Source organism: Astatotilapia calliptera, chromosome 22 (genome assembly GCF_900246225.1).
Source record: "Astatotilapia calliptera chromosome 22, fAstCal1.2, whole genome shotgun sequence".
In the NCBI taxonomy this organism is placed as follows: Eukaryota; Metazoa; Chordata; class Actinopteri; order Cichliformes; family Cichlidae; genus Astatotilapia; species Astatotilapia calliptera.
The window spans coordinates 31,400,544-31,425,920 of NC_039322.1; the positions used below are offsets into that span (position 1 = coordinate 31,400,544).

A 25,377-nucleotide genomic window follows, 5' to 3' on the forward strand; every position below is an offset into this window, starting at 1 on the left:
AGCCTTTGGAAAATAAACGCTATAAAAACCAAGACTGTAGTGCGGCTGGTATATGGAAGCAGCGTTTAGCTGCCTGCACTTTCATTACTTTATTAATTAATACATTTTGTTTGTTTTTATGGGTACAAGTGTTCATTATGAATCATACCACACAAGCATTCACAGCATGAGCTAGTTTCCATTGGAAATACATTTACAAAACTAGATCTGCAGGTAGATGGGATCTAAGCGGCGAAAAAGACCAACTTTGCTGCCAAATCAGTTTCCCACCGTTTGTGACAGACTGCACAAGAAGAGAAGCCATGTAGGTGGTGCAGAGCGCAGGTGTGGCTTTAGTGTTGCAGGCGGACACAACTTTGTCAGCTACTTCGTCAAACAACCCGTTGCTAGAAATAAATGAATAGGGAATTTATCAAAGTAAAGCTCAAGATCTCTACCTAGTTTTCACTTTATCATTTTGAAATCGTCTAATTTTATGATTTAATAAATTGCCTACCATGTCTATCATATCTACCAAGCATCCATCCAATTATTTTTTTTTCTAGTTTGTGCTTTTCATAATACATTCTATTTTTCCACGTTTTTCCAACATCTTGATATCATTGTAGAGCCATTATTGTGCCGTGGCTCTTATTTTGAAGATGCGGTTACTTATCCGGTTATTAAATGCCTTCGCGGTGTAGCTTTTTTCTCCCTTTTTTCATTGAAACGTTGCGTCATCTTAGCCACAAGTATTCAAACAGTCTATGCCTTTCTTTGCGGAAGTTTTAAGGTGAAAACGGTAAGCTGCATTGCGTTCTTCGTCTTCATCAAAAGCTTGTGCCCAGGAATGAGGCTTTCCACTGGGAAGCGTTCACAGCAAAAACATGCTGGGAAAACTGCCATGTGTAATTTTACTTAGATATATTACAATTTTAAAAGTATATCTCATATGCTATGTGAATGTTGAGCACTGTCCAACTGTGTACAGTGTTAATAAAAATTCAGCGTATCCGAGGCACCCAGCAGACTGGTTGCTATCACCAGTTAATCTGGAACACCGGTCCGACTACAACACCGCAGCTGGACGAATGGTTCAACTGAGCACGCGGCGTACGTTAGAAAGCCACAAATAGTTTCCGGATATTAGTTGTTGTAGCTGAGCATATTTTTAATTGGTAGGATTATGAATAGCGCTTGATGGTAGTTGTATTAACTGAAGACCGTTTCTATCACAGATAGGTCTATTGTTGTCTACTATCTAATTATCCAAAGCCCCCCAGTTATTTCGTAGTAACTGTTAAAGTTTATATTACAGATTGAGGCAGGAAAGGTGCGTCCGAAGCAACCAGAGACTTCAATTCGTGGCTTATTAACTCAAACGCTCCCAACGCACACACACTGTGTTCAGCAGCACAGTCAGTTGTACAGCGCGATCTTCGTCCACCTCACATGTTTAGTTTAAAACGTGATTGAAGTCAAATTCGAAAATCAGTCTGCTGTGTTCATGGAGCGTGGGAATTCTGTAAAGCATGATAATGTCCTGTTACTTAAAACCCATTGTACTAGGAACAATGAAGGATATTTTGTTAGGGTTACGTTATTGTTAAGTTACTGTTTGGCTGTGTTAGAGATCCGAGAGGTAGACTCTGAGCTTTTTGAAGTTTCATTTTGAAGCTGGTGACCAAATCCTCCAACTCACTGCGTTGTATTTGCATATCATCTCTTTTATGTAGGCATTTCTAGAAATCTAAACTCTGTGTAATCTCTTTGTAAGCTACATGCCTCTTTGTTTTTGTCCACAGCTGCAAAATGTGTGGTATCTGGGCTTTGTTTGGCAGCGACGAGTCCATGTCAGTTCAGTGCACCTGTGCCATGAAAATTGCTCACAGAGGCCCTGATGCTTTCCGCTTTGAGAATGTTAATGGCTTCACCAACTGTTGGTTTGGCTTCCATCGCCTTGCCATTGTGGACCAGCTGTATGGCATGCAGCCGCTGCGCATCAAGAAGTTTCCTTACATGTGGCTCTGCTACAATGGAGAGATTTACAACCACCAAACAGTAAGACTTCTGCTCCTTTCTGTTCTGAAACTTTAGTGGTTGTTTAAAGAAGTATTTTTCTCGAGCAGGGGATACATCCAGTTATCACATTACTGCAAACTAAAGTCTCTAGTAGAACATAATACGCTCTAATATAAATGATAAAAGGACTGATTCTTATTTAGCGCTTTTCTACTCTACCTGAGCACTGAAAGTGTTTTACACAACATACAAGTACTTTTTTTCCCTATGCTTAAATGCTATCTGTCTGACATTCACACACACTGACAGTCTGATGAATGTACTGGAGAGGAACTTGGGGTTAGTATTTTGCCCAAAGATATTTGGCATGTAGATTGGAGCAGCCTGGGATTAAACCACCAACCTATCCAATTAGTAGATGACCTGCTCTACCTCCTGAGCTACGGCCACTGCATACATGAACATGTCATTTAACAAAGAATTGTCTGGGTGCATTTATAAGATGACACCCACTGTTCAAACCAGGTCCATGTTCATTCAGAAGATCGTGTTCACTAGAGTTTCTTGATTCAACAGCATATTGTCTCCAGATGGTGATAAAGGCCTAGGCTTTCTGTTCTTTAATGTGTCAGAAGTGTCACCCAATCATCAGTGAGAATATAGAAATTCCTTCATGCTTATAATACTTCCAGTTCTTTACGTGTGTGACACATACAACAGGGATTTATATGCTTGATTTTAAATACAAATTTTGCTCCATTTTCAGAAAGCCTGTCTGATAACAGCTGGGTGGTATGGTTGCCACCAATAAATAAAACCAATCTCATCTTTTGTGCATGTTAGGAATGCACTATTGTAACTCCTGTTCTTTCTATAGGCTTTGAGTATACAGTGGAAAAGTATTTGCCTCTTTCCCAGTAGAGCTGGGCCATATCATACCGTTCACGGTAATACCGGTATAATGTTGGGCAACAATAAGAAAATGAAATTTCACGATCGAATATGGGTAAAACGATCATGCGCAGTGCCTTTGTTTTCATACGCACATGGTGGAAAAAGGATGGCGGCGACGGAGAATGAGAAGGGCGAAAGCAGATCGTTGAGTGAAACGATGAACCAGAACTGGTTTGTAAAAATGCTGCAACTTCAGTGGTGTGGAACTGGTTTGGCTTTCATCTGTCAGATACACAACAAAGCACTATTTTTGGCAGAGCATGCTAGCGGGCCGTCGTTATTACCGTGTTGTTTGGAAAATACGGCGCACTTAAAATCAATCCTTTGATTTTTCTGAAAGTCGACAGAGCCCCCTATAATCCCGTGTGCCTTATGTATGAACTCTGGTTGTGTTTACTGACCTCGAAACGATTTTATGTACACGGCGCTCGAAAATCTGTCAAATGTTTCAGTACGACTTTGCTAAGCTACGAAGCCGCACCGCTTAATGGATTGTCGGAGCATTACGGCTGTCGTAGGCGGAGCCTCGCGGAGTGATACGTACTGTGCTTCAACATAATGTTACCGTATTGTGTGTGTATAACCTCTTTTTAAGTTTTGTGGATATTATACATGGTTATGCTGAGGATATGTCGGCCAGTTTCCACTGGAAATGCCTTTTGGTTAAACTGTCAGCAAAGAATTTGCATTTGCACTGTTACATTTTATATAACTTTAATGCACATAAAAAACAGCTGCTTGTTTAAGTGAAAATACATAAAGTTGTGGAGTTGTAAAGCATTTTGTCTAGTGTCAATTATATCGTCAGTTATATCGTTATCGCAAATTTTCAAATGTATATCGTGATAAATATTTTGGTCATATCGCCCTGCTCAATTTCCCAGTTTATTATTTGTTTTGCATATTTATCAAACTTGCATGTTTCAGATCATTAAACAAATTTTAATACTGGACAAAGAATAGAATGGAATAGTTTTTTATTGTTATTGTAAATGTATAATGAAATTGTGGGTGCTCCACACCAACTGTGCATGGTAAAGAGATAAAGTGTTATATACAGCAAGAATAAATAACAAACAAGAGGAATATATATAAAAACAGGAGAAAGGCACACATTAGAAGACAGGTTGCAAAGTGCTTGAAAGAAGCGCAATGGACTTGGTCTGACTAGAGTCTGTGTGTGAGCGGCTCAGTTATGAGGGTTACTCAGACTATGGCTATGAGTGGGTGTGGGGTTGGATGCAAGGGGTATCCTGCGATGGCCTTGGTTTCAGAGGCCAATGATTTTTTTTTTTTTTTGGGGGGGTGGCAGTTTCAATTGCCCTCTGCGCAGCCTTCCTGTTCTGAGTTGTGGCTGCTGTGTACCAGACACGCAGGCAGTAGCAGAGCACACTCTCCCGTGAGGAGTGGTAGAAGGCCAGGACCAGCTTCTGGTCCAGGTTGTTCCTCCTCAGGACATGGAGGAAGTGCAGCCACTGCTGGACCTTCTTTACCAGGGTGAATGGTGTTGTGGGTCTAGATGAGATCACCAGAGATGTTTGTGCCCAGAAACCTGAAGGTGGTGAAACATTCTCCATTTATAATGAGAGGGGAGTGGACCTGTCTATGCCAGCTACTGTCATGACAAGTTCTTTTGTTTTAAGGATATTTAGTTTATTTTTGGGGAACCAGAGGTACAAATTCTACAAAGGGCGACCATGGCTCAGGGGGTTGGGAATCTCATCTGTAACCGGAAGGTCGCCGGTTCGATCCCTGGGCTCTCTGTCCTGGTCGTTGTGTCCTTGGGCAAGACACTTTACCCTACTTGCCTACTGGTGTTGGCCAGAGGGGCCGATGGCGCGATATGGCAGCCTCGCTTCTGTCAGTCTGCCCCAGGGCAGCTGTGGCTACAACTGTAGCTGCCTCCACCAGTGTGTGAATGTGAGAGTGAATGAATAGTGGTATTGTAAAGCGCTTTGGGTGCCTTGAAAAGCGCTATATAAATCCAATCCATTATTATTATTATTATTATTATTATTATTATTATTATTATTTATAAGCCCAACCACTGTGGTGTCATCAACATACTTGATGATGATGTTGGTTGGGTGAGTTGGTATGCAGTCAGAGGTGTACAGGGCGTACAATAGGGGGCACCCCTGTGGGGATCTGGTGCTGAGTGACAGTGGGGGTGGGGGGTCTGACTGATTGAGGCCGGTTGGTGAGGAAAGCTTTGATCCAGTACCAGGTGGCAGGGGGAATCTGAGGGTGGGCCAGTTTGGTGGTAAGGATGTCTGGAATTAAGGTCTTAAACGCTGATTGATTAAATGATTGGGGAGAAAAAAAAGTTATCCAAAACTATCTGGTCCTATGTGGAAAAACTGTGACCTATTCCTGTTTATGCCATCTTTGGCAGCAAGAATTGTAATCAAGTCTTCGAGATAGTGGGGCATTAAAGTGTTTGCACCCTTACCGATTTCTTATTTTTTTATGTTTGTCACACTTCAATGTTTCAGATCACCAAACAAATTTAAATATTAGACAAAGATAACACAAGTAAACACAAAATGCAGTTTTAAAATGAAGGTGTTTATCATCGAGAGGGAAAAAATCAAAACCTACATGGACCTGTGTGAAAAAGTGATTTTCTCCCCTATAACATAAATAAAGTTGAGTTACATTTCTCCAGCCACACCGAGGCCTGATTACTATCATACCTTCTGAATAAAGAAATCGCTTAAATAGGACCTGCCTGACAAAGTGGAGTAGACCTCAAAAGCCAGACATCATGCCATGAGCTAAGGAAATTCAGGAACAAATGAGAAACAAAGTAATTGAGATCTCTCAGTCTGGAAAAGGTTATAATGCCATTTCTAAAGCTGTGGGACTCCAGCAAATCGCAGTGAGAGACATTATCCACAAATGGCGAAAACAGTGGTGAACCTTCCCAGGAGTGGCAGCCGACCAAAATTACCCCAAGAGTGCAGCACGACTAAGAGGTCACAAAAGACCCCAGAACAACATCCAAAGAACTGCAGCCTTCACTTGCCTCGGTTTATGTCAGTGTTCAGGATTACAATAAGAAACTAAGATAAAAATGGCCTGAATGTCAGAGTCCAAAGACAAAAACCACTGCTGAGCAAAAGGGACATGAAGGCTCATCTTAGTTTTGTCAGAAAACATCTTGAAGATGCCCAAGACTTGGGCATCTGCAACTTCAGATAAATATAAGAAGTTGAAATGTTTGTAAGACGTGTGCCCGATTACAACTCGCGTAAAAGAAAGGCAGCATTTCAGAAAAGGAGCATCACACCATCAATAAAATGTGGTGGTGGTAGTGAGATGGTCTGGAAGACTTGCTGTGCTAAATTCTGCTGTCTATCAAAACATCTGAAAGGAGAATGTCTAGCCATCTGTTCGTGACCCCAAGTTGGTTGTGGGCAGCAGGACGATGGTCCAAAACACACCTGCAAGTCCACCTCTGAATGGCTTAAGAAAAACAAAGACTTTGGAGTTTGGCCCAGTCAAAGTCCTGACCTGAATCAGATTTAGATGCTGTAGCATGACCTTAAAAAGGCGGTTCATGCTCGAAAAACCCTCCAATGTGGCTGCAAAAGATGAGTGGGCCAAAATTCCTCCACAGCGCTGTAAAAGACTCATTGCCAGTTATCGCAAATGCTTGATTGCAGTTGTTGCTGAACAGATTCTGTTCATCTGGACAGAGCGTTGTTACGGCCCTAGCAGGGCCTCCTCCTGAAGGTGCCTGTGTGGGCGTGTCCCACTACCTCTTCTGCCGGAGGTGCCACCTTTCCCTTTTGTGCAGCTGACTCTCATCAGTAATTAAAAGTATTTAAGCCCAGGGAAAGGTGAGCTCTGGGCCAGAGTGCCATTAGTGTGGTTACAGCTAGTGAGCTGAGTGTTTTGGGGTGTTTCCAGCTAGTGAGCTGCGTGTCTGTGTTTGCAGCTAGTGAGCTGCACTCTTTTTGACTTACTTTGTGCTTTATTGACCAACGCCTGAGTTTTGTTTGTTTTCTTAAATGGTGATAGCGGCTCGTCCGTCTCTTTTAGTTAGTATAAATTGAAACTTTAATAAAACTCTTTAATTTACCCTTTTGCCTCCTTGACTCCTTTTTCTGACCCAGTCACTTTTGTTACTTCCCCCTCCCTGCCTAGACCCCTCAGGGGAACGTAACAAGTGGCGGCTCATCCGGGATAGTTGAAAAGGGAGTTTTGAGTTGGAATTGGTATTTGATTATCTTGCTTTTTTTCACCTTTAGAGATTCAACTTCCCAGTTAAGTTAGGTGAGTGTCCAGCTGAGCTTATAAAGTTCTTCCTTCGGGCACTCTTTTGTTATTTTGCCTTTTTTATTTTCGGAGTAATTCTGGGCGGGGATTCGTTCCCTGTTGGGGGTAGGCAATTCAGGGCTCCAGTCGCTGAAGTTTCGCCTTTCAAGTTGCCTCGAGCCCGGCACGCTCCAGAAGATAGGTAAAGTTTGTTGTGCTTAGGAACTGGGTAAGTTGTGTATGTTTAATGTGTATACTGCAAGAGGTAAGTCAGTCAGTAAAAGTAAGTTGTGTATTTTTCCATTAATCGGTTAATTATTGGGTAGTCTGAGTGAGTTGGCAGACGGGTGTGGTTGTGTCTAAATTAGGGTGTGTTTTCTAACCCTTCTCCGGCCCCCAAAATGGCTGATGCAGCCATCAGTGCACAGGTGTCTAGAAGCTCGTTTGTAAGCAATAACATCCACCTGGTTCCCGTTTTCTGTGAGTCCAGTGTTGAGAGCTTCTTCAGTGTGTTTGAAAGCATAGCAACTGCATTACAGTGGCCTGAAGACGTGTGGGGGGTGATGTTGCTGTGTAAATTCACAGGTAAGGCTCAGGAAGCTTGCTCTGGTCTGTCTAGGCAGGACAGCCTAGTTTATGAAAAGATTAAAAGTGCCGTCCTCCAAGCCTATGAAGTTGTGCCTGAGGCCTATAGGCAGCATTTTCGAGGTTTGGAGTTGGCACAGGGTCAGTTCTATCTTGACTTCGCTAGGGACAATGCGAAGCTCTTTGATAGGTGGTGCTCTGCAAGCCAGGTTAACAGTTTGGGGTTGTTACGTGAGCTCATGCTTGTGGAGGATTTTAAAAACTCTGTTCCTGAGTGTATTGCTCTTTATTTAAGTGAACAGAGGGTTTCCACTTTACAGCAGGCTGCCATACTGGCCGATGAGTTTACCCTAACTCATAAAACAAATGCGGTAGAATGTGACATCCCTTCTCACTATAATACATCTTGGAGAGCTAGGAGGGAGCCAGCTAACGAAGCTGAAAAAGTTGTGGATTCGAGACCCAAAACGAAGCTTTGTTTCTTCTGCCACAAACCTGGACACCTTGTTGCTAACTGTTTGAGACTGAAACTCAAACAGAAAGCAAACTCAAAGCAAAAAGGGCCTGCTTTGAGAAAAGTCAGTCGTGGCTCTCAAACCGACAAGGTTGCCAGGCCTATTAAGAGGCTACACTTGGAGCATAATTGCTCAGTAGTGTCATGTAGTCAGTGTAAGAGGTCAACTAACCCTGAGCTGCTGCTGGTTGACAATGTCCCAGTTCCTCAAAATGACCTGCAGGTGGACAGATCATGTATAAAACCACCAGTAAGACCCGCAACCCTGGCTAACAAACATGCCTGTACCGGTGACTTGAGGAATAGTCTGCAAAGTGTTTCAGTAAGGCCCACTAGCTGCCTGCTGGGTTCTCCACATATGATGGTCCAAAGCCCTGGCTATCACATGGGACAATGTTTCGAGGGTCTGGGGCCACTCTCTGTCAATGTTGTGAACCCACTGAGATGGGGTTGGCAGTTTCCGGAAATGCCTAACCGTTGCTATGGGGTTTGGTAGGTGGAAAGCCTGCAATTTGTTGATGCGACGGTTACGGACTTGATTTGTGGTTTTGTTTATCATAATCATTTGACAAACAACGGGTTTGTATTTATGGGGGGGGGTGTTACGGCCCTAGCAGGGCCTCCTCAGGGGAACGTAACAGCGTATTCAGAAAAGGCTACATCTAAGTGAACAGAATCAACCTTTTGGGGTTACAAATGATCTTCTTGTGGACAGTGCACTCCTCTGTATTTGTCCTGTGAGACGTCACTGCAGTGTTCCATACTGTTGACCGTAATGTTGTTACAGACATTAGAGGATGCAGGAATTAGACACACTAATACTTACATCCTCTCATATACTCCCATTTATTCATGTAAATGAGGAGTGGTGGAAGCAAAACCGCAACAGTAAGAGGGAATGTTTATGTTTTTGTGAAGCGTAGTTTGGATCTTTTGCTGCTGGTTTGGTCAATATTGTTTGGAGAGAGATAAAACTAACAGCTTTAGAATCAGCGCAAAAAGGGCGTAAACACAAAGTGCGGTCCCGCCGAAACATCAGAATCAGCGACCTGTCGGCTTTCAGCCCCGACCGTGCCGTCGGGTGAGAAAGGCGACATCTCACTGATTCTGATCTGGCGGGTCCGAGCTGTGTGTTTACATTTATGTGCAGAATCCGTGTTTCTGCTCTCATTCACTGTTTTAGCTGTTTGGTGGTTTTTTTGTGAGGTTTCACCTGAGTTTCTGGCATTTTGGGCAAAATAAATTTATATTAAAAAATCGATTCAGGATTTTAATGAATCTATATCACGTTATCCGAGCTAGAATAGATTTTAATCGATAAATCGATTATCAAAACCCACCCCTAGTGCCAAGTCATTAAAGAAGCAAGCATGCTCACTTGCTCACTGTTCACGCTGATTTGGTGCTATATAAACAAAACTGCCTGACTGTATCCTCATTTGAAGTCAGCAGCACTCTATTCCTGCTGACAAAGGTTTGCTTCATGGCCTCACTGTGTTCCTCCAATGCCTGCGTTTTTGCTTCAGCTAGAGCCACATCCGGCTTTGCCTTTTGCCATTAGCTTAATAGGACTCGTACTTCAGTTTAACTGCTCCCTTCGCTTACGGTGTCTTCCATCTTGTTTGGCGATAACTGCCATAACAGGCACCAACCACCTTGTGGCTGCAGCACTGTACTGCAGCTCTGGCAGTGGGGTGCAGAACATGACTCAATGTCCCTAGCCTCACTTGGGATGGAGCTCTGCCAAATCTGGGAATTAAAGATCGGGGCCTCACACTCCCATTGCACCCTCACTGCACAGACCTGGGTGTGCCAGGTACCACAATCCTCCCCCACCTGTTTCTTAACCTAAAGAGACAGAAGCAGTTCTCATGGCCATCTGGGGAAATTCCAGAGTGGTTAAGGGTCCAGCCCTACTAATGAAAGTTAAAATGATCATTTTGTTGCCATTTGTTCTTTCAGCTGAGGAAGCAATTTGAGTTTGATTGCCAGACTAAAATGGATGGTGAGATTCTGCTCCACCTTTATGACCGCTTTGGCATTAAGAAGATGGCTTCTCTCCTGGATGGTGTATTTGCTTTCATTCTTCTGGACACTGCCAACAGAAAAGTGCATGTGGGAAGAGATACGTATGGTGTTAGGCCTTTGTTCAAACTCCTCACAGACGATGGATTCCTTGCATTGTGCTCGGAGGCCAAAGGTAATGGGATGGTTTATATTGAATGTTGCTTCTTTATATGTTTGCATTACTAACCTTATTCTGATCACAGGCTTGATAGACATTACCCATGGCATGGGTACTCCTGCCAGCATTGTCCCCTTCCCCCCTGGGCACTTTGAGGTCTTTGATTTAAAGCCAAGTGGCAAAGTTCAGTCTATTCAGATGGAACAGTTTCACTGCTGCAGACAACAGCCTTCTCATGCCATCTATGATACAGTGGAGAAACTACCTATAAGTAAGAGTCTATTCACCACTTTAAACATCAAGCATTTCTAGTGGTAGATGGTATTTGTGAAGGACATTAAAGAGTTTGTCTCCCTAGGTTTGGATGAGGAACTGGTGAAGAGCAACATCAGAAATCTGTTTGAAAATGCTGTAAGGAAACGTCTCATGGCTCACAGGAGAATTGGTTGTCTTCTGTCAGGTAACATCTGCTATGTGGAGCACAACGTGTGTGTGTGTGTGTGTGTGTGTGTGTGTTAATCTTATGTCCTTTTTGAAAGGGCTTGCATTTTCATTTGGCTTCTGTGCCTTGGGACATGCTATTCTGCTTTAGCGCCTAAGAGTAGGCGTTCATACATAGACATATTCTGTGTGAGTAAGTCGACCTGTCTGACAGTAACATTAACTTCACTTACATGTGATGAGCTTTCTGTTCATTCACAAGTGAAGAAGTGTTTTATTTGCAATTCATCGCAATCCAATTTACATATAGAGTTGTGGTTAAAAGTTAACATACACTGATCATAAGCATTAATGTCATGGTCATTTTGTACATGCAGCTTCTCAGCTGCCCTCTCCAGCTTGCGCACAAACCACACAGCTCTCTCCTCTGGGCCCCGGCAGCTACTGAAATAGGGAAGGTGTAGTAGATGGGATGGATGACAGCTGTGACAGCCTCTTATGGCACTGCCCGCTGAAGTTAGAATCATCCCAGAAAAGTTGATTCTGTTCATCTGGACGTTGCGTTTTCAGTGGGAGAAACGTTTCGTCACTCATCCAAGTGACTGAATGCAGATAAACAGGACATTTGCATAATGACTGAAACTACAGCCAATGGCAAACAGTGAGCTGGGAGGTCAGTTTCTTGATCTTTAATATTCAAATTCTCATGACCATTGATCATCAACCACTGATCAAAGATCATTAATCAATGGCCATAAGTACTATTCACAGAGAGTTGGGGGAATGGCTGCAATCCCAGCATTGTAAGATGGCGAAAGATGCACCCTTAGGCCCCCTCCTCGATTCAGAGATGGTTCTTCCCTTTTCATGTAAATGACGTCCTTGGCTCCCCGCTCAAACCTGCGTTCCTCCCTGTCCAGGAAGTGGACATCCTCATCAAGAACTGTATAGTATGCTCAACTGCACCAAAGAGTAAAACGGTGAAATGTGGATTTGTAAACATCAGGTCTCTTCCTGCTAGTACACGAGTTTATAATTGATCAACATAGTTTACTTTGCTTTAGAAAAACCTGGATACAGCAGGATGATTGTGATCATTTAAATCAGGGGTGTGAAACATCTGGCCTGTGGGCCGAATACAATTACTTTTGGCTTGTGAGATAATTTCATATGTCAGTTATTAATGGCCCATCTCTAGGTGGGAGCCGAATCTTTTGGTATTTATTTTAATGGGCACACCATGCAGCCAATCACATGCAAAGACAGACTGAGATCGTGCCATTATGTGAAAGAAGGAAGTGGGGCGGACGTTCTGCAGACAGCAAGTGTAGCAGAAAGAAACGAAAACTTAAAGTGAGCAGCATCTGGCTGTATTTCAATGATACTGGAGACTGCAAAACTGAGTGTGGAATTTCTAAAATTAGGAGCTGGCTAAAGTGATATCAGCTTATATTTTCAGCCATGTTCCATTGTTAATGAAAAAAGGTTTCAAACTTGTCCAGGCCTTAAACCTTATGTGTGTTCTCCCTAGTACTGAATGCATACCACCCCCTCAAAACTGGATTCATTTTATACATTTATTTCTTACAATACAACTCCAAAGAGTTGTTGACAGACTCCTTTCCTTTGTCACAGCAGCTTTATCTGTATCATGTAGAAAAACTGAACTTCTTTACACTGACAGAAAGGTTTCAGTGGTCTGACCCACTTAAGGTCGAAGTGGGCTGAAATGACTTTGACACCCCTGGTTTAAATGAATCGACACCTCTGAGCCATATTGTTAGAATCCTTGGAGCAGCTTCCATTCCATCGTATTAAACAACCAAAGACCAAACAGTTCCCAAACTATTGTGATTTTAGCATCCATGTGGATACTGTAAATCAGCGGTCTCAAACCTTTTTTGCTCCACGGACCGGTTTATGCCCGACAATATTTTCACGGACCGGCCTTTAAGGTGTCGCGGATAAATACAACAAAATAAAACTAGTACCGGTACCGAAAAAAAGATTTATTCATAACACACATGAAAAGACCCAGGAAAACAGAGTTAACGATAAAAACAATAAAAACCCTGGAAACTATACATTTCACACCTGAGCCTCAACTCTCACGGCCCGGTACCAAACGACTCACGGCCCGAGGCCGGGGGTTGGGGACCGCTGCTGTAAATGACAGCCTCAGAATGGGATTTAAACTGTTATTAAACTCAATGGGCTTCTCTTAAAATGTAAAAAAAAAAAACCCACTACTTTAATTACACTTTAATCACAGGGATGAACCAATCATGACCTCTGTTTAACTATGCTTAATATTAATTTTCTCCAACTGTACAGAGCAGTAAATTATTTAATTTGGATTATGTTACTGATAATTGAAAGATGAAGGATATTGTATTAAGATAAAGATAAAATTGTGGAGTAAGTCGAAAATCCAAGTCATAAACAAGAAAACAATAATTATTATCAGTACTTCATTTTATATTTAACACATGGCTAAAAATACTGAATAGTTCTTTTACAAATGTAAGCATTTAATCAACTCCATAGAAAAACAATAAATGCTTTAGATGTGTTTCAGTTCACTTTTCTCGTTCAGCAAAAAAGCTAAAGTCTGTTTTGGGCTCCAACTGATTTATCCACCCAGCTCTCTTTAATAAGCTCTCCATCAGAAAACAGTTTGTGTGGGATATGAAACAACTTGCCTTGTCAGCTGCATCCCTGGATGTGTGTAGATTTGTAACAAAAATAAAAATAAATCATTGTTGGCTTTGCAGTGTAGCTAGCAAAGCATCCGACTCCTTGACCCGCAATTCATCAGACAAGTTCTTGTATTTTTCTGCATGTTTGGTCACACAGTGATTTAAATCGTAGTCCTTAAAAAAACTAAGCTCACAGCTTTTTCTTTGACTTCTGTAAGTAAATCATTTTCCAGTCCAAGCCTTGTTAGAAATGCAGCATTTGTTATACAATCTCTTGCTTTTTAGTCTTGTTCTCCAATCGATCTTTTTGAGTTAACTTCACTAATTACTTTCTCCAAACTTTAAAAAACATTTTTTGTGTACAAGTACTGCTCAAAGAAGACCTATTATTAAATAATGCTTCGAGCTTAAATGCAATCAGCTTATCTCTGTTAACGGGCTACATACCACAGGCCTTCAAGCTTGCAGTAATTAAACCACTACATCACTTGATTCATCTTTAATTTTTTCTCAAAAATTCTTGAAAGAGTGGTTCTAAAACAGGAATGGTTTAGAACTAATCTCTGCTTGTCCTCCTAATCCTCAACCAGGTATTTGATAGTGTTGACTATCATATTTTATCACAGCGATTAGACCTTCTGTAGGTATTAAAGGTACCGTGTTTGAATCATATCTAGATATGACGTAGATATAGATTCCAATTGTTCCCATAAACGAGGAGTCCTCTTCACACACACAGGTTAATTTTGGAGTTCCACAGGCTTCTGTGCTAGGTCCTTCTGTTTACATTATAGTAGCTTTTCTTAGATGGTATCATTAAAACACACCGCATGCATTTTTACTTCTATTCAGATGATGCCCAACTTTATCTATCCAATTGTTCTCAGCATAGAACCCTCTGGAACTCCAGATATAGAATATAAACGTATATTACTGTTGTTCAGGTGGTCTGGACTCCAGTTTGGTTGCTGCTACACTTGTAAAACTGGCCAAAGAAGAGAAGCTGCCATATCCCATTCAGACATTTGCAATCGGATCAGACGACAGTCCAGACATCGTAGCTGCTCGCAAGGTTTGTCCCTCACTTATAAGACCTGTTTCTAACTTATAACTTAAGCTTATAACATTGGCGTGTGTCACGGATCACTTAAAAAAAGGTCTTGGTGTGTTTTTAATCATCAATTGGTGTTTTGTCAGGTGGCCACTCATATTGGTAGTGAACACCATGAGGTGACGTTCACTGTAGAAGAAGGTATTGAAGTTGTGAAGGATGTCATCTTCCACCTGGAGAGCTATGACATCACCACAATACGTGCCTCTGTGGGTGAGTGGAACACAAAGCACTTTATATACAGTGCTGTGAAAACGTTTGTCCCTTCTTGATTTTACTTTCTTGCTTATTTGTCATACTTAAATGTTTTACATTGTCAAATATGTTTTAAAATAGTTTTTTAATTATTTTTTCACTTATTAAGGGAAAAAGTTATCAAAATTTACGTGGCCTTGTATCAGGGCACCACCACATGGGCGTCGGACATGTAGGATATTAACTGTAATGTAATCAAACATAACAGCATTCTAGTTGTATATTATACATTCAGTAGGTTGTGATTTGTTTTTATAAGGGTACATGAGCAGGAATGCACTTGACTCTACACTCTTTTACTATTAACTGTACAGGCATGTACTTGATTTCAAAGTACATCAGACAGAAGACTGACAGTGTGGTGATCTTCTCTGGAGAGGGTTCTGATGAGCTGACGCAGGGATACATTTACTTCCACAAGGTGAGTTTGATGGTTTACCTTTGTTTTTTCAGGCTGATTTATCTTAAATGTAATAGAATTGTGACAACACATAAACTTAGTACAAAAATTAATGAAATTTGTGTAACAGTGCTTCATAAACCTTATACTATGGCCATCTCAAATCTTCTCTGCCAATGCCAAACTGCTTACTGGGCTACTGATAATTGAAGTCTGAAGAATATTGGCAGTTTAAAAATGTATTCATTTAATAGAGAGTTGCTTTAGTAGAATGTAGAAGAGACATGCACAACACCCTGGCACCACCAGCTTGGTCACACACTTCTGTGGGATGGCGTCCCATTCTTTGTCACAAGTAAGCCAGTCTGGTTATGTCGGTCACTGACATGAGCAGCAAACCTAAGCACACCCACAAGTGTTCAGTGGGGTTGAGGTCAGAACTGCAGGCAGGCTACTTTATCGTTTCCACTTCCACATAAACCCTTCTCTGTGGGATCATGTGTTGTCACTGGTCGTAGAATCTTATCTTGATAACTCGACGCATTGATATATCCTCCTCTGGTGAAAAGCATTGTTTTTCCATTGAGGGAAATCCCACCCCATACACTTCATCCTCCACACTTGGACAGCACAGGCTGAATCTAGACTCATCATGTAGCATAACACTCTTTGTGGTCCCGGGGAAAACCAGAGCAACACAAACATGACTCCCATGGTCCCTGCTCCCAAGGAATGACTCCTGCTACCTCAAAGTTTGCATTCCCAAACAGAATAGTTAATTTATATTCAGAGATAGAAACCATCAGGTGAACAGTCAAAACAACAAACACAACAATGATGCACTGGTTGTGATATTGTTTCCCCCTCTTAAAAATAAACAGTCCTGATAGCGACTATCACGACCACAACAGGCATAAGACAGGATTGTTTCCAGTGTTACATTTCTTGCAATTTGCAGCAAATCATGTGCCACAGACTTTAAATAATGCAAATGTGAATTACAAATTTTCATCTCCTGAAAGTGAAACTCTTACCAATTCATGAGTCATAAGACCAGCCACAAAAATACTTTGAGTCACAAAACTGATACTGAGCCTCTTTAGTAAACCTAGCAGCCACTTTATTAGGTACACCTGTTTTCACTCTACAGCAGTAAGCTATTTGCTGTATGTCATGAGGTTGCAGACTGAACTACTTTCCAGATCATTTTGATATCGGTTGCCTGATTTCATAATTATTTCTGTTATCTTTCTTTTGCCTGCTGAAGATTGTCAGTTCGAGTACAGCGTGGGGTATTCATCACCTTTACATTTCTTCTCTTTCTCACTTTGTTAGTTTGAACATACAGTAATGGGCATAGGTGGGAAGTAACAAAGTACAAATACTTCCTTATTGAACTTAAGTACAATTTTCAGGCATCTGTACTTTACTTATACTTTATTACGAGTTATTGTTTTGGGTTTTTTATTTTTACCCCCTACATTTTCAAAAAAAATATCTGTATTTTCCACTCCTTACATTTTAAAGCAGGCTCATTAAGACATTTGAGGGAAGTTATTATTTCATGTTACTGCCGCCTTCACACATCAAACTGATTGGAGCGTGAATAGTAATGCATGAAAGGCAGGATGTAGCATAAAAAGAGATCAAAGAGGCACAATTGTGGGCCATTGTCAGTGGTTAAAGTGGATTGTTTTCTTTTTCCTTTCTTTCTTTTTATTCCTGTCACAAAACTGGAACGACTGCAGGTGTCCATAAGTTGCGGTTTGGGCACCTTGGCATCTAGCGTACCCTACAAAAGGGCGAGCATAAAGGGAGTGACATTTTTTAAGTGACAGGTCATTTCAAATGCAGCGTTTGTATCAGCCCAACAAACATCAAACTGTTTGTGTGCAGTTTGTCGTACAGTGTGTTGCAGCTAAAGGTACAGCTGCTGTTTTTCACAGGGAGAGAAAAGAAAGAGCAAACTTGACTCAGGACCGGAGAGGAGGAAGAGAGATTGGATTTAAAGACAACGGCTGCTCAGTGGTGTTTGATAAACTAGTTTAAATCTTATATGCAAGTCCTCATGTCTTTAAATAATTTCCACAATTTTTTGTACATGTGCAATGACAATAAAGGGCTATTCTGTTCCAAGTCAGATATTGGGTCTGTACATGTCACACTGTTTTTTCTTTTTTCTTTTCCATGTTGTTTAATGTGCTGAAAAACTGACTGTTATTTTGAGGCTCAGTAGAAAATCCTATGTAGGTTAGTGTAGGATAAACAGGTTTATTTGCTGTACTGTGATGCACAGTGGCCATCTAGTATTAAGTTAATATAAACAATACTATCAGTGTAGAGGATGGAAATTGGCCAGGACAATTCATAAAACATCTGCTCACATCTGGTTGAATCCAGGTGTATAAATCCACAAAGAGCTGCAGGTCTGCTGATCACAGCCTGCACACTAAGAAAATCTACTGGAGCTCTCAGTAGAAATTGTGAGTTGTGACTCTTTTCCCTGTGCTGAGCCATTAAAACTGACTTTAGGGTTTCTACCACCTGCTGAAAATCACTGTAACTACTTCTGTAGTAATTTTCCTGTTTAGAGGCAAAATCAGTCTCTACAATCTACAGAGAATAGATATTTATTATTATTATTATTATTATGTGGTCGCTCACAGTGGACATTGATGGCTTCTTAGAGGATCATCAGGGGTCCTTTTGTCCCTCTGTGGGGGGATACTCCCACTAGATTTATATCTGGGACTCTCCACCATTTGACCTTAGAACTGAAGAAGCTTCTCGGATGAGAGGTGAAACGTCTTCAAGCAACTTAAAGAAGTCCAGACGCTTTTCTTTGCAAGCTCCTTTGACTACGATGACCTGGATGACTGAGAACCTCCACAGACATATTTATACAATGCTAAATCACAACACCAGTTACCTCAAGGTGCTTTATATTGTAAAGACCCTACAAAAACCCCAACTGTCAGATGACCCCATATGAGAATGCATTTGGCAACAGTAAGAAGGGAAAAGCAGGACAGAGGCTTAGCCTTAACCTTCAGCCTGTCAGACAGATCAGACACTGATGTTGGATGAACAGGTCTGGCTGGAAGTCTCCCCTCTAATTCATCCCAAAGGAATGCTGTCAGCTTGAGGTCAGGACTCGGTAGGTCAGTCAAGTTCTTTCACACCAAACTCACTCATCCATGTCTTGCTTTGTGCACTGGTGCGCAGTCATGTTGGAGCAGGAGGGAGGCATCCCAAAACTCCCACAAACGTGGGAGCATGAAATTGTCCAAAATGTGTTGGTATGCTGAAGCCTTTAGAGGTCCTTTCACAGGAATTAAGTTGCCGAGCCCAACTGCAGTAAAACAACCCCAGACCATAATGCTCCCTTCACCAACCACTTCTGTGGCAGGTAGGAGGCACGACAGGACCACGATCCAGCATTCAGTGACTTTTTACTCTTTATGTAACTCGGCTGCTGTTACAACATGCCTCGGCTGCAGCTCCCTAGATGCCAGCCACAAGAATACACAAACAAAAACATGACGTGACCCAGTTTAGTCTATTAACCTGGCGAGGTGTGATTTTGGATGCCCTGCAGGTGCATTCGCCTATCCTGCTGCTGCACCGATTACCACGCCCCGCCACAACTTGGCACAGTGCAGGCAGACAAGTACTGTTCTCCTGGCAACTGCCAAACTGCTGACCCCGCTCTGATTTTAAACAATCTACCACTTTGTAGATGAGCTGCTATCGTTCACAGTCGCTTCCACTTTTTATAACACCACTAACAGTTGGCTGTGGAATATTTAGTGGCAAGGAAATTTTGCAACTGGACTTGTTGCACTAGGGATGGGTATCAAAAACCGGTTCTTGTTGAGAACCGGTTCCCACTGTTTCAATTCCTTGGAATTGTTTGCCATTTTTGCAAATGATTCCCTTATTGATTCCAGTCGCCCCGATTGACGTCACCACGTTGCGGAGCGTCATTTACCTGGCAGGAAACATGGCGCCTAAGCGGCTCAAACGCTCAAAAATTTGATTATACAGTGGGGCAAAAAAGTATTTAGTCAGCCACCGATTGTGCAAGTTCCCCCACCTAAAATGATGACAGAGGTCAGTAATTTGCACCAGAGGTACACTTCAACTGTGAGAGACAGAATGTGAAAAAAAAATCCATGAATCCACATGGTAGGATTTGTAAAGAATTTATTGGTAAATCAGGGTGAAAAATAAGTATTTGGTCAATAACAAAAATACAACTCAATACTTTGTAACATAACCTTTGTTGGCAATAACAGAGGTCAAACGTTTACTATAGGTCTTTACCAGGTTTGCACACACAGTAGCTGGTATTTTGGCCCATTCCTCCATGCAGATCTTCTCGAGAGCAGTGATGTTTTGGGGCTGTCGCCGAGCAACACGGACTTTCAACTCCCGCCACAGATTTTCTATGGGGTTGAGGTCTGGAGACTGGCTAGGCCACTCCAGGACTTTCAAATGCTTCTTACGGAGCCACTCCTTTGTTGCCCGGGCGGTGTGTTTTGGATCATTGTCATGTTGGAAGACCCAGCCTCGTTTCATCTTCAAAGTTCTCACTGATGGAAGGAGGTTTTGGCTCAAAATCTCACGATACATGGCCCCATTCATTCTGTCCTTAACACGGATCAGTCGTCCTGTCCCCTTGGCAGAAAAACAGCCCCATAGCATGATGTTTCCACCCCCATGCTTCACAGTAGGTATGGTGTTCTTGGGATGCAACTCAGTATTCTTCGTCCTCCAAACACGACGAGTTGAGTTTATACCAAAAAGTTCTACTTTGGTTTCATCTGACCACATGACATTCTCCCAATCCTCTGCTGTATCATCCATGTGCTCTCTGGCAAACTTCAGACGGGCCTGGACATGCACTGGCTTCAGCAGCGGAACACGTCTGGCACTGCGGGATTTGATTCCCTGCCGTTGTAGTGTGTTACTGATGGTGACCTTTGTTACTTTGGTCCCAGCTCTCTGCAGGTCATTCACCAGGTCCCCCCGTGTGGTTCTGGGATCTTTGCTCACCGTTCTCATGATCATTTTGACCCCACGGGATGAGATCTTGCGTGGAGCCCCAGATCGAGGGAGATTATCAGTGGTCTTGTATGTCTTCCATTTTCTGATGATTGCTCCCACAGTTGATTTTTTTCACACCAAGCGGCTTGCCTATTGTAGATTCACTCTTCCCAGTCTGGTGCAGGTCTACAATACTTTTCCTGGTGTCCTTCGAAAGCTCTTTGGTCTTGGCCATGGCGGAGTTTGGAGTCTGACTGTTTGAGGCTGTGGACAGGTGTCTTTTATACAGATGATGAGTTCAAACAGGTGCCATTCATACAGGTAACAGAAAAGCTTCTTACAGAAGACGTTACAGGTCTGTGAGAGCCAGAGATTTTCCTTGTTTGAGGTGGCCAAATACTTATTTTCCACCCTAATTTACAAATAAATTCTTTACAAATCCTACCATGTGGATTCATGGATTTTTCTTTTACATTGTGTCTCTCACAGTTGAAGTGTACCTCTGGTGCAAATTACTGACCTCTGTCATCATTTTAAGTGGGGGAACTTGCACAATCGGTGGCTGACTAAATACTTTTTTGCCCCACTGTACTTTACGAGAACAGATGACAACAGGGCAACTTGCAATACTTGCAAAGTAGATATTTCATTTAAGGGAGGAAACACTACGAATATGCAAAAGCATTTGCTCAAAAAAAACCACACGATAACCTCAAATGAATGTCGTGTTTTTAATTCCGCTCCGGACTCGTGAATCTCAACCCAGCAGCAGCGGTAACGTTTGCACGTCCTCTCCCGTTAATGCGGCAGGTAAATAATCAACAACAGTGCATATGTTAGCGCGATCTGCCTTATTACAAAACCTGCCATTACTGTGCATTTAGGTGACCATGATGAGACAGACAGAGTCTGGCTCAGATGCTGGCAGTTCTCGCTGCAGTCTACCTTTAGCGTCTCCTTTCAGGCCAGGATAGACGAATGTCACTGAGCAGTGACTCAGTTTGTGGTAAAAGGCTGCCACAGCAGATGCCCCCGATTTTCCGTAAGTGAATGTGTTTAATTGTAGGCAGGGACATTACTGGATATTCTTGTGTAATTGCCACAGAACAATTTATGTTATACTTTGTTATTGCTACAGAAGAATATTTATTTTATTATTTTACATTTACAATTTTTTTTCCTGGGGATCCTGTGACACCCCATTGAAGAGCCGTAGGCTGGATCTCTTAAGATCTCACTGTTGGGTTTGTAAGGCCATGTTACTCCTAAATTTCTATCTTGTTCAAAGAGAAGATATAAAACACAGTTCTAAGCTAATCGACCTTAGTGTTCTCCTTTTTAAAAAAAAAAAGAATCGATAAGAGAATCGAATCGTTAAACAGAATTGAAAATGGAATCGGAATCGTGAAAATCTTATCAATACCCATCCCTATGTTGCACAGTTGGAATCTTATTATGGTACCACTATGTGGAGCTCCTGAGTGCGACCAATTCTTTCACAAATATTTCTAGAAGCAGTCTGCATGCCTAGGTGCTTGATTTTATAGTGACTGGAGCACCTGAATTCATTGATTTGGATGGGTGAATGAATACTTTTGACATGCTTGGATCACTTCTCTGGAATTCCTGTTCTGACTTGCATGTGGCTTCTCAAACTTGTGCAGAAGAAAGACTTCTTTTTTTAAACTGATCTGAATACAGAAATCTTTATGCTTTGGGATGATTATACTTCTCAAAAAATCTGGACAACCTTACAAAGTAGAGCAAATCTAAGTTCATTGCATTTGTTTTTTTTCTTTTGACGTTTCATTGCTTTAAATAAAAATGATTTTAAATGATAATTACAGACAAAATATACGAAGCACTTTTGTTAGCCAGAATTGTCAGACTTGTGATCCAGAAATATTACAACGTCTGAAGGAAAACTTCAGACTGAACCTAAAGTTAGAATGCCAATCGAAAAGGATTCATTTAAACATGGCTTTATTTCTCCTCTAGGCTCCAACACCCAAAGCTGCAGCAGAGGACAGCATTCGTCTGATGGAGGAGCTCTACATGTTTGATGTTCTCCGTGCTGATCGGACCACTGCTGCACATGGGTAGCCCTTCTTTGTTACTCACTAGCCCTGCCCGAAGAATTAAGACCGGTAACTGAAAGAATCTAGCAAAAAATAAAAAGGGAACATTGCACTTTGCCTGTTGTTGGCGATAATTTTCTGCTGAAAAAATGTCCTGTAATTACAATTACTTCGTTCAGAATTGGCTGTAATTGTTTGTGCAACAGCTTTTCAGAGCATGTAGTGCTCATGAAGCATCTTTAATTTGACCATAAAAAGGGGGGAAAAAGGATGGAGGGTAAAGTGGACAGCAGGAATTCAGCTGGAGAGCTTTGGTGGTAAAATAACTAATGCATTCATTTTAACCATTGCCAAAATGTCAGTGATTAACCAATAGTGGTCACCAAATAATGCAACCAACCAATAGGGTGACGCTGACTATTATTCAAATATAGTAATAAAAATTAATGACAGAGTTCTGATTAATAGCATAGACCTATTAGTAACCCTGTCCTGTACTCACACAATTTGATAGAAATTGATTTTGCAATGGACTATTTCAGTTCAGGCTCATTTCGTGTCGCTCTCTTTCAGCCTGGAGCTGAGAGTGCCTTTCCTGGACCACAGATTCACAGCGTACTACCTCTCCTTGCCTGAGGAAATGAGGGTTCCTAGGGTGAGTCTGTACAATATTGGTGTCCACACTATCATGCAACTTTGCTTTGTAATAATAGTGTATTGTGTCCTGTGAAACCAGGATGGAGTGGAGAAGCACCTTCTGAGGGAGTCCTTCAAAGGTCTCGACTTGATACCTGATGAGATTCTCTGGAGGCGTAAAGAAGCCTTTAGTGATGGCCTGACATCTGTGAAGAAGTCCTGGTACACGTACCTGCAGGAGCATCTGGAGTCAATGGTAATATTTGGTAGAGAAGCCTCTGACTCGGTCCCATTCACAGTAAAGTTTTTATGTTAACATTGATTTCGGCCTTCTCACAATCTAGTAAATCTCGACTGATTTCAGGCAGATTTCAGGTGGTGCAGACACCCAGGTTTGTGAATGCAATAACGCAAGAACAAGGCAACGTAGGAAATTTTCAAATTCATAACACAGGTGCACTTACTAAAAATCAGAATTCCAAGCTCAGTGCAATGGCACCACTTTGACAGAATAAAAGATTTACTTTAACTTAAAATTTTGCATTTAAAGTAAATTTAAATTAGAACGGGCCAAGAATCCACAGAAAATTGATCAAATACACTAATCACGACAGCGTTAAAATCTTTAATTAAACCGCAGAGAGAGGTTCAGTAAATTGTAGGTGTTCCTCTTAGCTCTGTATTATGACATTGCTCGTTAGTTGATGTTGATGCTTTGATTGATTGAACAAAGTTTGCGAGTGACCCGTCTGTTTTGTTTTGTTTTGTTTTGTTGTTTTTTTTTAGGTGAACGATGATGACATGGAGGAAGCTTACAAGAGGTTCCCTCACAATCCCCCACGCACTAAAGAGGCCTACTACTATAGACAGGAGTTTGAGAAGCACTACCCAGACCGTGCTCAGTGGCTCTCCCATTACTGGATGCCGCGCTGGATTGATGCCATCGATCCATCAGCCCGTACCTTGTCCATCTATAAACCTGAGAAAGACCAATGATTTGTGTGTTTGAGGGTGTAATTACAGTTAAAATTTCTTCCGCTGAGCTGAGAGAACGAAGACAAAGCTCTTCTGCTTTTAAGATTAGGCTTCAAACTTTCAGATTTTCCTTTCTGATACTGACTAGCTGGAGATGGATCAGGTGAACCTGAACCATCTCTTAGTTACCCTGCTATAAGCTCCAACTGCTAGTGGACTTTCATTGAGCACTTCCTCACTTTCCTGTTTTCACTTGCCTGGTGTTTATATGCCACTGTTGTGCATCAAACTGTCAAACTAGAGCCGCTACTCCACCACGTCGAAAGCAGCCAGTTCTGGTGGTTCGTGGATCCGACTAGAATGCCTCCTTGGTGGGACCCCGGACACGCTGGAGAGATGATATATCTTTCCTGGCCTGGGACCGCTTTATTGTTCTCCAAAAGAGAGGTCTGGGTTTCTCTGCTTAGGCTGCTGCCCCTGCATCCCAGTAGAAGAAAATGGATGGATGGAATTGGATCTTTGGCGTGCATACTGGAGGATCAAACCGCCAACCTTCTGATTAGTAGATGACCTGCTCGACCTCCTGAGCTACAGGGTGTAAGGGTGGTATCATGTTTACACTATAACTGACTGAGGTCAGTAAGTAGTGTTATCATGCTGCTACCTCCCAGCTTTTGACAGCTTTGGTTGATTCTGGTAGTTTGAATTGGTTTGGTTTGCTTTGGTTTCAGTTTGTTTGGCTCTTAATCACCAAGCTAGAACTGCAGCATTGTTGGCGCTAACTAGCATATTATGCAAGTGTTTTGTAAAAGGATATTTTTCATGTTTGGCAGAAGTGAGACATGCGTAAAAGATCTAATCATTTTTTTCATGCTTGACTATGAATGACTATTCAAACAGTTTGGGAACTAGGAGTTAGACATTTCATATAACTGTCCCACCCATGGTCACATTTGAAAGTGGATTACAGGAAGAGATCACTAATATCTGCAGTCTAATGTAATTTAATAACCATATGCTACAGCAAGGAAATTGTATCCAACCTTAGTTTATTGAATCATGTTTGCACTAGGCAGTATTGCATTTGTATTTCTCTCTTAACTAATCTTTTATCTGTCTCTATTTTTCTGTGTTTTACATTAATTGACGCTAAAATAAAATTTCCTGTTGCAACAGAAACTGTTTACTTCATTTATATTTCATGCAGTACCACTGTTTACCATCAGAGTCT

General features: G+C 41.8%; 1 protein-coding gene across 2 annotated transcripts; it reads left to right on the forward strand.

Annotated features, from left to right (window-relative positions):
* The first annotated feature begins 467 nt into the window (after positions 1–467).
* Positions 468–25,325, forward strand: asns (asparagine synthetase). Of its 2 annotated transcripts, XM_026156286.1 has the most exons (12): positions 468–781; positions 1,785–2,040; positions 10,280–10,517; positions 10,588–10,773; positions 10,861–10,962; positions 14,587–14,714; positions 14,840–14,966; positions 15,323–15,429; positions 22,456–22,556; positions 23,109–23,190; positions 23,272–23,427; positions 23,958–25,325. In XM_026156286.1, the coding sequence occupies exons 2-12, from the start codon at positions 1,792–1,794 to the stop codon at positions 24,165–24,167; spliced, it is 1,686 nt and encodes a 561-aa protein (XP_026012071.1). In that variant the 5' UTR covers positions 468–781; positions 1,785–1,791; the 3' UTR covers positions 24,168–25,325. The 2 variants fall into 2 exon arrangements, with proteins under 2 accessions (XP_026012071.1, XP_026012073.1); XM_026156288.1 differs by lacking the exons at positions 468–781; positions 1,785–2,040 and adding an exon at positions 7,740–7,803.
* Positions 25,326–25,377: the final 52 nt, after the last annotated feature.